Source organism: Lotus japonicus, chromosome 2 (assembly GCF_012489685.1).
Source record: "Lotus japonicus ecotype B-129 chromosome 2, LjGifu_v1.2".
Taxonomy (NCBI): domain Eukaryota; kingdom Viridiplantae; phylum Streptophyta; class Magnoliopsida; order Fabales; family Fabaceae; genus Lotus; species Lotus japonicus.
In genome coordinates, this window is record NC_080042.1 from 76,013,809 (window position 1) to 76,027,422 (window position 13,614).

The 13,614-nt window shown below is 36.3% G+C and overlaps 1 protein-coding gene and 1 pseudogene across 1 annotated transcript; one reads left to right on the forward strand and one right to left on the reverse strand.

Annotated features, from left to right (window-relative positions):
* Positions 1-2,776: 2,776 nt before the first annotated feature.
* Positions 2,777-5,215, forward strand: LOC130735689 (uncharacterized; annotated as a pseudogene).
* Positions 5,216-7,256: 2,041 nt separating this feature from the next.
* LOC130739659 (ASC1-like protein) lies at positions 7,257-13,466 on the reverse strand. Its single transcript, XM_057592025.1, has 7 exons — positions 13,338-13,466; positions 11,884-12,045; positions 10,443-10,672; positions 10,157-10,312; positions 9,650-9,835; positions 7,904-8,088; positions 7,257-7,450 (listed from the first exon to the last, which is right to left on the reverse strand). The coding sequence occupies exons 1-7, from the start codon at positions 13,347-13,349 to the stop codon at positions 7,419-7,421; spliced, it is 963 nt and encodes a 320-aa protein (XP_057448008.1). The 5' UTR covers positions 13,350-13,466; the 3' UTR covers positions 7,257-7,418.
* Positions 13,467-13,614: the final 148 nt, after the last annotated feature.

Consider the following 13,614-nt stretch of genomic DNA (forward strand, 5'->3'; position numbering starts at 1 on the left):
GGAGTATTGGACAAGTGACAAGGGGTTTATTTTTCTATTTTAATAGCACTATATCTATACAACTCTTTCGATTCTACCGGAGTTGCAATTTGTACGGCTTCAACGGCATTAAGTGAAGCCAGGTATGCGCCGATGAGAACACTGAAAGGAGAAAAAAAGACAATGGTAAGACGTGTACAAACATTAGACCATTTACGGTGGATAGTTGAATTGGGTGTTGAAAATTGTTGAATTTTGTTGATAGGTTGTAGTGGTTGTTGAAGTTTGTTGAGAGTGATGAGAGAGAGGAAAAATGTTGAACATTTTCAACAAAGTTGGACTGCCTGCGGTGTGCCACGTGGCGCGAGGCCAGTGGCCACCGCTGGAGCGTGCACGACACGCGTAGACAAGCAGGAAAGAGAAACCCTTTTTTTTTTCTTTGCCACGTGTCAGCTTCTGATTCGTGGTTCCGGATTTCTTTTACCCTTATCTTTTGAACTCAATTATTTCATCAAAAAAAATATTTTCTGAAAAAAAAAATTATACCAAAATTCATGATTTTTTTTCTCTATAAATAGAGACTTGGTTCGTTTGATTTGGACACAGAAAAAAAACCAAGTTTTTCACCCTCTTATTATCTCTCTAACCATCTTATTTATGTATCTATTAGCATTTATTTTGAAATGGATCCCAACAATCACCATTTCAACACCCAGAATTCTTCAAACAACCCATTTTACAACCAAAATCACAACAACTATGAAGATCCAAATCAAATTTCTTACCAACGTCCTCAAAATCCCACCAATTATCAAGTCTCACATCAATTCTTCAACCAACGTCCTCAAAATCCAAACTATTATCAAGTCCCACATCAAATCTCCAACCAACGTCCTCGAAATCCAAACTATTATCCAGATCCAAATCAATATTCGTACCAACCTTCTCAAAACATACAAAATTTTAACCAGTCATCAATTGTTCCAAACTCTCATCCATCTTATGGATCTGTGAGATATTCATCTCAAACACCCCAGTCTAGTAGGTATATGCCAGTGGTTCCTGAAAATTTTCCGAGTGTTGATGTACCGGAATTTCCGGAATTTTCAACACAAGTCAATCTTGGTGGCGGGTCAGCTGATAATGAAATCAATGAAATCACTCCTAAGAGCAAAAAAGCTCATTCACCCGCATGGAACACTGCACAAAATCTAGTGCTAATTAGTGGGTGGATTAATTGTGGAACAAGCAGTGTTGTCGGAAGAAACCAGAAAGGAGAAACATTTTGGAGAGATATTGCTGAGTATTGTAATGAGCATTGCTCATTCGATCCTCCGCGCGATTGAGTTGCCTGCCGAAACCATTGGAATTATATGAACACAAGACTGGGTAAATGGATTGGCGCTTATGATAGCGCTAAGCGTGAGCAACGAAGCGGTTGGTCGGAGGATGATGTTATCGCAAGAGCGCAGGAATTATTCGCAAGTGGGAAGATTGGTCAATTTACTTTGATGGAAGAATGGCGCGTTCTCCGTGATCAACCACGTTTTTGTAGTCAGGTAGGAGGAAATACTGGCTCGAGAAGTAGTGGATCTAAGAGATCACACGACAGTGATGCAAGTGGCTCAAACTCTATAGGATCAATTCCTCGTCCAATGGGTAAGGAGGCAGCTAAAAAAAAGAGTAAAAAGAAAATTAGAGAAGATGCCGACGAGGAAGTGGACAAAGAATGGGATTCTTACATCCAATTCAAGGAGAAAGAGCTTGAACGATTGGACAAGATAGCATCGGTGCAAGCAGAGACTAACGAATTGATTAAAGAGAAGACTAATGCGATGAAAGAGAAGACTAATGCTAAGAAAATTAGTATGTATCTAAAGCTAACTTCGGAAGAGCATCTCAATGACCGTAAGAAAGAGCTGTTAGAGCAGTTGTCCAAAGAGCTATTTGGAAATTAATTTCAAGCGAGTCTTTGTCTGTATTCGGTCAAACTTGTCAGTGGTGTGAAGTCTGTAGTGTTTGCTTTAATAATTTTCAAGTGGTGACAGGTATGTAATGTTTGCTTTAATGTATGGGTAACTGTGTTTGAATATGTACCACTCAATTCGAATCTTGTCCTTTTCCGATAATTAACTCTGGTTGATAACTTATTTCAAATCCACCAGTGGTGTCAAGTCTGTAGTGTTTGCTTTAATAATTTGCCCGTGGTGTCAAGTCAGTAGTGTTTGGCTTTAATTATTCTCGGGTAACTGTGTTTGAATATGTACCACTCAATTCGAATCTTGTCCTTTTCCGATAATTAACTCTGGTTGATAACTTATTTCAAATCCACCAGTGGTGTCAAGTCTGTAGTGTTTGCTTTAATAATTTGCCCGTGGTGTCAATTCAGTAGTGTTTGGCTTTAATTATTCTCGGGTAACTGTGTTTGAATATGTACCACTCAATTCGAATCTTGTCCTTTTCCGATAATTAACTCTGGTTGATAACTTATTTCAAATCCACCAGTGGTGTCAAGTCTGTAGTGTTTGCTTTAATAATTTTCCCGTGGTGTCAAGTCAGTAGTGTTTGACTTTAATAATTCTCGGGTAACTGTGTTTGAATATGTACCACTCAATTCGAATCTTGTCCTTTTTCGATAATTAACTCTGGTTGATAACTTATTTCAAATTCGGCACTCAACCACCATTCAATGTACTTATATATATGGACTCATAGATCCATTGATGTACCAATATCCCAAATCTCTTCCAATCTACTTCAAATTTCACAAAAAATGGATCCATCTGATTGTCCTTTTGATCTTGCAGCATACATTCAAAATAGTCAAATTGAAGAAGTTTATGTACTCAACCGATTTAGAGAGCGTCGAAGAAAAATTCGAGAAGATACTGCACCTCGTAGTAGAAAATATCTCGGTAGAGATCATACAGCGGCAAACCAGAGGCTAATTGGCGACTACTTTGCCAATGAGCCTACATATGACGATGCAATGTTTCGTCGTCGGTACCGGATGCAAAAACATATTTTCCTTCGAATCGTTGATGACCTTTCAAGTAGTGATAACTACTTCACCCAACGCGTTGATGCAGCCAATAAACAAGGTATATCACCCTTAGCAAAATGTACCACAGCAATGCGAATGTTAGCATATGGTGTGGCAGCAGATGCGGTCGATGAGTACATCAAAATTGGAGGTACTACAACATTGGAGTGTTTACGTAGATTCTGTAAAGGAATCATACGATTGTATGAGCAACAGTACCTGAGAGCACCAACCCAAGAAGACCTGCAAAGAATACTACATGCTAGTGACATGCGGGAGTTCCCAGGCATGATCGGGAGTATTGATGCATGCACTGGGAGTGGAAAAATTGTCCTAAAGCATGGGAAGGTCAATTTACTAGAGGGGATAAGTGAACCACAACAGTTATTCTTGAAGCAGTTGCATCTCATGATCTATGGATCTGGCATGCCTTTTTTGGATGTCCTGGAACGTTGAACGACATAAACGTTCTAGATCGGTCACCAGTGTTTGATGACGTGGAACAGGGAAAGGCTCCAGCTGTGAATTTCTCTGTGAATCAACGTCCCTATAATATGACATACTGTTGGTAAATCTGCAAGTGTACGAATCCACCCGGTTTTAAATATCGAACCATAGGGATTGTGAGTGAATAGATTCGGTTCAAGCTTTGAGTTTGAAGGTATGTTATATTGAATAAGAGATATGTTGAAGTAGTAATAAGGAAAAGGAAAAATAAAAAGACAATTCAGAAAATAACATGCTTTGGGTTCTTGTTCAACTAGTCAATTCAAGTACATCATTCTAAGCACATGTTCTCATGGATCTCTCCTTGATGATACAGCCTAGTTACTCACTTATTGATTCCTCACATAAGCAATTCTCTCATACTAAAAGCTAAGCCCAATTCCTTGTGTACTTAGTCATTTATATGAGGTTTTAGATCATGCAATTTCAGGCCATCAAACCCCAACCCTTCCTCTATTCCTAGTAGCAAGTATAGAAGGGGTAATCCCAAATCGGTTCTCTAATCTATAAAAAACTTCCGTTCTGATTATAGAATAGTATAAAGCAAGCATGCATACAAGCTTAGATTGAAATTCAGAAAATGGGATTCAAGGGAAGAAGAACAACATGTGGGAAAAAACTTAAGATTATAACTTAAACATGAAAAGTCTTACATGAAAACCAAAGCATAAGAAGAGAGATTAGCCATGCTTGGCAAGAGCCATGCTTGGCTAAGAACCTGAATTACAAGCTTGGAAGCCTTCTCTCACTCTCCTAGATGATCCTCTACCTCTGAATTTTACAAAGTATGAAAAGATACAAGAGAAAATGACTAGAATCCTATTTATAGGCAAAAACCACGAGTCTGGGCTGTTCCTAGCGCTCAGGCACCAATTCAGAGCGCCTGAGCGCCAATTCCATACTGAAACTGAGCCTCTGGAAGGTAATTGGCGCCTAGGCGCTCAACAGGAGCGCTCAGGCGCCAATTACTCTCTAGCATGATGTACACAATGATCCAATTGGCGCTCAGGCGCTCAACACGAGCGCCTGAGCGCTCTCGACATGCTAGAAAGCCTCATGACCTTCTTCTTAACTCCCCTTTAAGCCTCCCTTCAATTTTCCAAGCCTTTTGACCTTCTTTCTTCAGCAGTTTCAGACCTGATTACTTAGGAACAAAGCAAGGAAAAATATCTAGGAACTCCAAGAGATTATTAGCACAAAAGACCCCTCAAATAAAATAGGAAAATTATGCAAGTCCTAAACTTACTTAAAATGCAAGAAAAGTTCCTATAAGACTATGAAATTACCAAAACAAAGTAAAAACACAAAGAAAGGCAAAAATGCATGAGAATGCATGAAACACTACATGAGACACAAGGAAAAGACTCAAAACCTACAAAGAAATGACCCTAAAAACACAACTAAATCCGGGTCATCACATACTATCTAGCCGATGGTATCTATTCTTCTTATCCAACTTTCGTCAAAACGATTAGACTTCCTCAAAGTGAACCCGATAAGTTATTTGCAAAAGTTCAGGATGGATGTCGGAAGGACATCGAACGTGCATTTGGAGTTCTTCAAGCTCGTTTTAAAATCATCCGTGAACCAGCTCGCTTGTGGGACATAGATGATTTGAGTATCATTATGAGGTCATGCATCATATTACATAATATGATTGTTGAGGATGAACGAGATTCATATGCTCAACGTTGGACCGATTTTGAGCAATCTAGGGAAGGTGGATCTAGTACACAGCAACCATACTAGACCGAGGTGTTACCCGCTTTTGCAAATCATGTGCGTGCTAGATCCGAGTTGCGTGATTCAAATGTTCATCACGAACTGCAAGCAGATCTAGTGAAGCACATCTGGGCAAAGTTTGGAATGTCTCAGGATTGAAGATGATTTGTATCGTACTAATTACGTTATTTGTGTGTTGTGTGCTTAGTTTGTTGTCTTGCATTTTAAGTTATTGTGTGCTTAGTTTGTTGTCTTGCATTTTATTTTAAGAAAATAAAATAAATTCTTGTATGCTTAGTTTGTTGTCTTGCATTTTAAGTTAAGAAAAAAAAATTATAGTCTATATTTTAAAAAAAATTAAATTGTTAAGTGTTTATTGTTTTAATTTAATTTAATTCAACATTGTAATTTTATGTAATCATAAAAACAAAAAATATAAATTAAATAAAAATGTGAAATAAAAAAGTGGTGGGGTAGGGTGAGTGGTGGGGTAGGGTGTTGAGAGTTAAGTAAAACCATTGGAGTGGGTAATTGTTGAGAGAGTGTTGAATTGGAGAGAGAAGATGATGCGGAGTGTTGGGAAGAGAAAAAGTGGGGTAGGAAAGGGGTAAACAAAACATTTTTTGTTTAACCATTGTATATGGTCTTAGAACACAATGGAGAGATAGGTAGTGGTTGTGGAAGTAGAGACCTTAGATATGGTGGTGGTAGCAGGTAGTGATAGAGGAAGTGAGTAGCGGTAGACGTGTAACACATAACTAAAAAGATAACAAAAGATTACCTGAAGGATAGAAAACACTCACATAACACATACTAAATGAGAAGAAAACCCTGTGAAAGAATATAAAACCCATATTGAGAAAGAAAAACCTTCCCACCTCACCCCATTGGAGGAGGGAGGGAGGGAGGCTACAACTTTAGGAGTTTGCGTGACGCTTTGGAGAAAGTGAAGGAGGCCTGCTAAGGTTTTTGAGATTGTGAGGGTGGGCAAATTCACTTGGCCTGACTCGAAACCAAAAACCCGATGCTTAGAGCATGCACACTAGTTGATTTTTCTAGGTTCACGGGTTGCTAGTTAACACAAACAAAATGAACCCTAAACCCCAACTGTTTCCTAGAGAGAATCCAACAGCCCATGCTCGCCCATGCTCGATTGGTGTGAAGAGTGCTTCAATTCTATTATCTCTATATGACAAAAGAGCTTATGGAATTAAAGGCGAAACCACGTGACCCAAGCAAGGGCTTTAGCCCCCCCTCCCCCCCAAAAATTACTAAGTAAAAAAAACCTCTCATTTATGTAATAAGTCCATTGTCCAATAGTCTTTTTTGTAAAGAAGGACTCAAATAAAAACCGAAGCCTCAGTTCAAAAAACCAAACCCAATAGTCTTCATGAAAAGAAAAAAAAAATACTCCATATCCCACGTTTACGTAAAAAAAAAATAATTCAAGTAAAAAGTCTCACTTTAAAATTTATTTTAGACGTTCAAGAAAAAAGTTTGTTTTAGGCCTCATTTAGTGTTGGAACAACCCTGAGTGGTGGTGAGAATATTTTAGCAATTTTTCTTTTATATTTAGTCATGCATTTCAATGAAAAAAAATCGCCATCAATATTAGTTCAACATTGTTGTGCCCAGACAAAAACCAAGAAGTAGACCAAACTCAACTCCAGTCCATCCTGATTTGGATCATGGTTTTAATAACAAAGGCAAAATTGAGCAAAGAGCTATGATTCGTTCACTCTCCCCTTCATTTCCACTTTCATTTTCTATTTATATCCCTCTTCTCTTTCAAATTTCAATCATTCACTCATCACATTTCTTACTTAATAAAATACTACTCAAATGTTGTATTTGCCCATTCTTTAAAATTCTATACTACTTCCAATTAAACATTATTGATTTGTTTAATACGCAAAAATTTCACTCTTTTTACCCATTTTTTTTATTCCGTCCCAAACTAAGAGTTTCATTTGGAGCTTTATCTGTAAAACAATAGCAGAAATAATTTGATGAGCTACTTCGTGTGTTTACACTATGCTATTGGTGAATTTTACATTGTCATCATGGCGTGGCATAAAATGTGACAAGAACCGAGAAGTACAGGGTGCGTGTAAAATATGATACCATTTTAAACAAAATGTGACTATATTCAATCTTGTTTTCCTGCTTATTCTTCATGTTCATGTTCATCTTCCGAATCTGCATAAAGAAAACGGGAAAACGCGTTTACAATCAGATAACCAGTTGAAATTTCTACTAGATCACAAAAAATATGGCTATACAGTATGAATGAGATGTCTTCTGATGTTATGATTTTTTTTTGAAACTAACTTCTGATGTTATGATTAACGCAACAATGTTAATTTGTCTATCACCAACTCAATCTATCCAACTCCCCTGCATTCTTTGGAGTCGATCAGCTATAGAAAGGATTCCACTTCGTTCACAGATTCTCTCCCTTTTATTTCATCAACATAACCTCTCACTATCCATCTAGATTCCAGAATGAGTGAGACTTGACACTTACTCAAACAGAACTTCTATAACCATATATCTACTCTAAATTGTTTGTTTAAATCCATGCACATTCTAAGAGGGATCAAATATTGCAGTCCAATCAAAAGTTCATACTTGAGAGTCATGTATGCTTACCAGACCGAATATCTTCACTAACTTTTCCTCTTGCTTGGATTTGATTGACAAGCATTCGAAGCATCAGCACCCACCAATAAATATTAATAACAAGCAAGAAGAATAGAAGAGTATTGAACACGTAATAATAAATTGGACCATCCGCCTGGTGTTCTTCCGTATCAAGGCAGAGAACAATTTCATAGCTGCCAAAACGAGAAGAAAATAAAATAAGTGAACACAGGAAGAGAATGATAACGATATGTGAACAATGTAGCATTGCAATTCAAATCGAATCCGTGAAATCTCTGCAGTGTCCTTTGATAAACTTTAACAATAGGAGGCAGATTGTTGTCTCTATCGGCGTGAGAGAGAGTAGTTAACCATGCATGATTTTGCAGTCAAGACATTTCTCATGTTCTCACTTCATATGCCCCCTACATATATACAATATGTGGGGTACAAGGGTGATCATAAAAAGAAGTGACATCACCAAATGAATTGTGATGGACACAGACACACTGTAAACAATTTCAGATTTTAACCTTCTTGATAATTTAAGCTGACTTTTCTGAAAGTAATTCAAAAATATGAATTTTTTCAATAAGAATTGTCATTCAAGTGGCATGCCTTGTTTGAGTGCCAACTAAGTGTTAAGCCATGTCGGCACACCAAGCCAAAAAAAGTTGATTTTAATAGAACATCTCATGAGGAGTGTCTGACATGTGTCATCTGAGTGTCGCACTTGACACCTTAAGAAGGAGAAATGTCCCTGCTTCATGCTACGAATCAGCAAAGGATGAAATATATGATAACACACTTTTGCAGAATTAGAAGGATTATTGACAATCTACAGAACCTTAAGAATTTTACTCAAGAGAAAACCTGCATTACATAACAAAAAAAGAGCATGAGAAATGAGAACCACTTGAACAGGTCAACTAACTCTACAAATAATTCCTGACACCATTTCCATTCAACAACAGCTTGTGTGACTGAGAAACACAACCAGTTTGCATAGGCATTATAATGAGCATATATATGTCTGCAGAAAAGCTTGATGTGGCAAAGAGCAGATCCAAAGGTAAACCTAATGATTCAGAAGGTAGGGGAGTTTTGTCTACAATTTTTCTTTGTGTAGCCATTACCCCATCAGATTTTGCCAGATTCTGAAATAGTCCAAATGAAAAACTCTATGGCCAGGCCAGTGAAAATTTCACCAGTCCCAGATGTTGCACAACAAAAAACTGTTCAAATGTGATAAGGCCGGGAACAGGGTACCAAAAATTGATAAAGCCTTTGGAGTCTAGAGAAATTAATCAAGGCAATGGCTTGTGATTTTTGGTAAGATGACACATGATCTCAATCACTAAATATGTTTTGCGAACACTTAGTTGGTAAATAGCACCGGAGTACATATAAAATTACAATTATGAAGGGAAAAAAAACTAAACAAGAAAGGCAAGATAAAAAACTGATTTTGTAGCGTTGCATAAAAATTAAACCAGTACAGCTTCCTTTCCGTAAACAATGTAGGAGAAAAAAGTGTAAATCTCCCCAAGGATGACTTGTTTTAAATCTGAAGAGCAACAGACAAGCGAATCATTGTCCTTTTAAAGTACGTTTAGGTACTTTTTACTCTCATAAAATGTGTATGAACATCATAAAGTTCACCTAGATTAGTGGCTACTGAATAAAGAAGTGAGGAATTGTAACAGCTGACAGAAGTAAACGAAAATGTAATTTGATAACTAAATAAATACAAACCTTGTGCTTCGAAGAACCCAGAATGGGAAATAAATGATGCGCAGTATGGTCCAAGACAAAACAAAAAGAACAAATGCAAAGCTAGCCACTGTCTCAGCACCACTATATTTGGACATTTTCCCTGTCTCCAGAAACACATCAGAAGCATCATGAAGAGCTAAAACAACTGATCCAACTCGAACAAACCTGAGTGTATTAAACAAAGAAACAAAAACACTACATTGTGTGATACTTTCAAAATGAAGTAGTGAAGTAAATTAAAATCAAATACAATTAGTGAAGATACTGTCAGTAGACACTTATTTTTTCTGAAAATCTGTGTACTCTCACTCTCTCACACACATTGACAACAAACACACACCATTATGAAAATTTTGACACATTTACTTTTTTGATAAGGAGTTTGAAATCAAACGAATTAAGCAATAGAGAACAGTGTAGCATAGAAATCACAAGACTTCACAAAATGCCAGGATGACAAGATAACAAAAGATAATGAAACCATACCTTAAAGTGTATGATAACACAATGAGACCAAGAGAAACAACATGATGGCTCATGGAAACCCCAAAGTCAGAGCGCTTTGTTTCCCAAAATATTAAAGCAAGTATGGAGTATGAATAAAATCCAGCACAATACATATAGAGCCCCTTCAATCTCAATCTGAAATACTAAAAGGTTACTGCTCAATCGACCAACTTAAGTTGAACATCAAAGTAACAGGAAGGACAAATGATAACAAGAAAACAGCTTTAAAACTATAACGATAAGGCATGTAAATAAGAAATCTTACTTAATCTTTTGCTCTGGCCATATTTGATTCCCTGGCCCCGCCCAAAAATATTTTGTGTCAGTCAACCAAGGCTCATCATATATTACAGACAAAGCAAAAATTTCAGCGGATAGAAAATAAACGAATTTCCATGCTGATTCCTTAAATTTTCTAATCTTTTTTCTTCTCTCCTTGGTTTGAAAATCCAGCGTCTCATGTCCCCTTCCAAAAATCAATCGTCTTGCGACTTTCTGTAAATGCCATTCACTTCAGATTGACTGTGTATAATCAAAATATCCGAAAGAAATCGATAGGTGTATAGAAAGAAAGTATCAAGTGTACGCTTGGCATAAAAGACGTAAAAGATTTTAAAAAAATGAAATAAGATAAAAAAAAAAGTTTTCCCCTCTCCTGGTACAGGGGTAAAGGAAACAACAATAATTTATAAAACATGTAGTGACTGCACACCACAATTACACTGAAAAACCATTATTATTTGTGCATACTACAGCTCCTCAGCAGCTTATAAGGTGAGTCCACCCCTTATAGACTCATTTAGAGATAGGCAGTAGTAAAATACCGACATCACATTTCCTATGTTCCTTTTGCAAATGTATCTTTCTTGGAGCCAGTTTGCCTAAACTTCTCATCAAGAACTTATGGAAAAAGAAAAGCTGAAATAATCTTACAATGACTATCAGACACCTAAACAATAGTTCCATGCCTAAGTTAAAATCAGCCTCTACACCTCAATTTTCCAGAAACTCCATCATTAACTTCTCCTTCAACACCTAGAAATTTATAACGTTAGTTTTTTTATCATTAGTTAGGTGTCAAAAAGACAAAAACTAACTATCCTAAATGTTAATTTATCAGGTTAAGACACACTTGGTACATGTTTGGAAAGCAAAATCAATTCTAACTAGTAAAATTGCCACAACAAATAGTCGCTTGGGTTAAACATAATCAATTCTGAGATTTTACAACTGAATTTCATAACACCACCCTATAAAAACCACTTTTTTCCCGTAAACTAATCCAAACATAAATCACATCATTTTAACTCGCGTTTACCATATGCAATTTTAGTAGAATCAAATATGTCAATTAGTTCTGCTAACACTAATCCAAACACACACTTGATCATGAGCTCTAATACCATATGAAGAATCAACCAAGTATCTCTTGTTAATTTCCTTTACCCACTTGGAATAAATTGCATCAATCAATTCCCCTGATATTTAAAGGTAAAATAATTTTTTTCCAAAAAAGGAAAAAAAATGGCTGTCTATAAAAAGAAATAAAAAATATTTAATAAGGAGTCTATAACTATAAGTATCATATTTAATTTAATTTAATACTGCTATAACAACAAAAAAAAGACCCTTTGAATAAAAAAATGATGGATGATAAGCTTAGAGTGAAAGGGGTGGTAGCAAGCAGAGAGAACAGAGAAGAGTACCTCGAAGACGAAGGTGTCGAGAAAGATGCGGAGGGAAGGGAAGAAAAGAGCGAGGAAGGGTAGAACGGAGAAATCACGAAACTCTGGGTAGGATTCATGGTGCCAGTCAATGGAGGCCAGATGGTGAGCAACCCAGGAACCAACAGCACCACTCATTGCTTGCTTCAGATTCAGAAAATGAAATATGAGTAAAAGTCACCAATTATAATTATGTATGCTAGCTATTCTATATTTCTATTCTATTGTGAATTGTGAATGTGGAGGAAGGGAAAGTTTGACTCTTTGACTTGAAAGCTTTTTTATTTATGTTTCTCTCTCACAAATAATAGGGATTTATTTGGTTGAAACTTCAATATATTTGTAAAGACAAAAATCAGTTTGAAGATATTATTTCATAAGTGTATCTTTAGAGTTTAGGGTGTGTTTGGTTTAATGGACACAAGAGAAACTTTAATTCTTGTCATATTTGCTATTTGGTTAAGAGAGAGAAGGTGAATGACACCTTTTTTGTTTGGTTCACGAGAAAGGAATAAGAGAGTTTTTGGAACAATTTTATTTTAGTTACCTTGTATTTAAAAGAATTTTTAAAGAGATGAAAGATTTTTTTCCTAAGGAAATGTCAAGATTCGCTCGCTCTAGTTTATGACTCACAAACAGACTAGTAACAATCAAACTTTCAACTAGCTTAATAAGTCTAAGGATAAGTTTACACTTAAGGTACATAATTTGTATTAACAAAATATACTGAAAAATAGGGGTTTACCATATATTTCCAACATATCTAAAATAAGTGACATATGTCAGATCATACCCCCAAGATCTAATAACTAAGAATCACATCACATAATGACAACGTCCATCATAGGGTTTCAAAGAACAACTCAATAAAATACTTGCAAATTGAGTCTAACTCTATCAATATAGTTGTATCATACTGGAGCCTACGAAAATGAAATGCTAGTCTTCTCACATTGAGGTTGAGACCGACGAAAAAGAATCGACAACTCTAGGGTAATTCAACAAAACCCAAGAATTTGCTTCTTGTGAATCTTTAAAAAAAATGATGGATAAGTCACAAGGACTCAATAAGACATAATAAATTAAGTGCATTGATTGAAGAAGAATTCAAGAAACGAACAAAATTGTTCATACCAATAATTGATATAATGACTTGGATAATAAAATGAAATTAGGTTCCTGTTGCTCAGTTGGGGTCTGCCTTACGTGTAAAACCCCACACTTAGGACTAATTGTGATTCAATCATGAAACTTAAAAGCTATTTCAACAAACTTCTCATACTAGCATTTATTCCTCTGAGATCAATTAATATGATTTAATAATGAATTTCTTTCTACTTTGAAGTTACCAAAAATTTATCATTTGTCGTTTATGCATACTAGAGTTATGAAAGAAAAGATTTGAAGTATGTGGTGATTCATTTTAACAGCTTTACCTGGCCCAACATCTGTGCTGCTAATCTGTCTTCCGTCGTGGTAATGACATATGCTGAGTGAGAGTGAACTCACTATCCATCCATGTGCTAGTCTAGTTTGTTATACTCAGAAGCGACAAGAAAGAAGACACTGAAAATTAATCACTGATACACGAAAATGAAACTGATATATGGACTTTGAAGGCATTCTGGAAACATGTTAGAGTTAAAAAAGAAAAATATGGCCTTCCCCAATGGATTCAGTTGGCGAATGGTCCTTTTCATGCTTTCAAAGTTG

What these genes read in the sequence shown, in the direction of transcription:
- LOC130739659 (XM_057592025.1), bottom strand. An exon ending in TGGCCAGAGCAAAAGATTAA is followed by an intron (nt 10,313 to 10,442) that starts GTAAGATTTCTT and finishes TTAGTATTTCAG; the next exon opens with ATTGAGATTGAAGGGGCTCT. An exon ending in TAGTGAAGATATTCGGTCTG is followed by an intron (nt 7,451 to 7,903) that starts GTAAGCATACAT and finishes TTCTTTATGCAG; the next exon opens with ATTCGGAAGATGAACATGAA.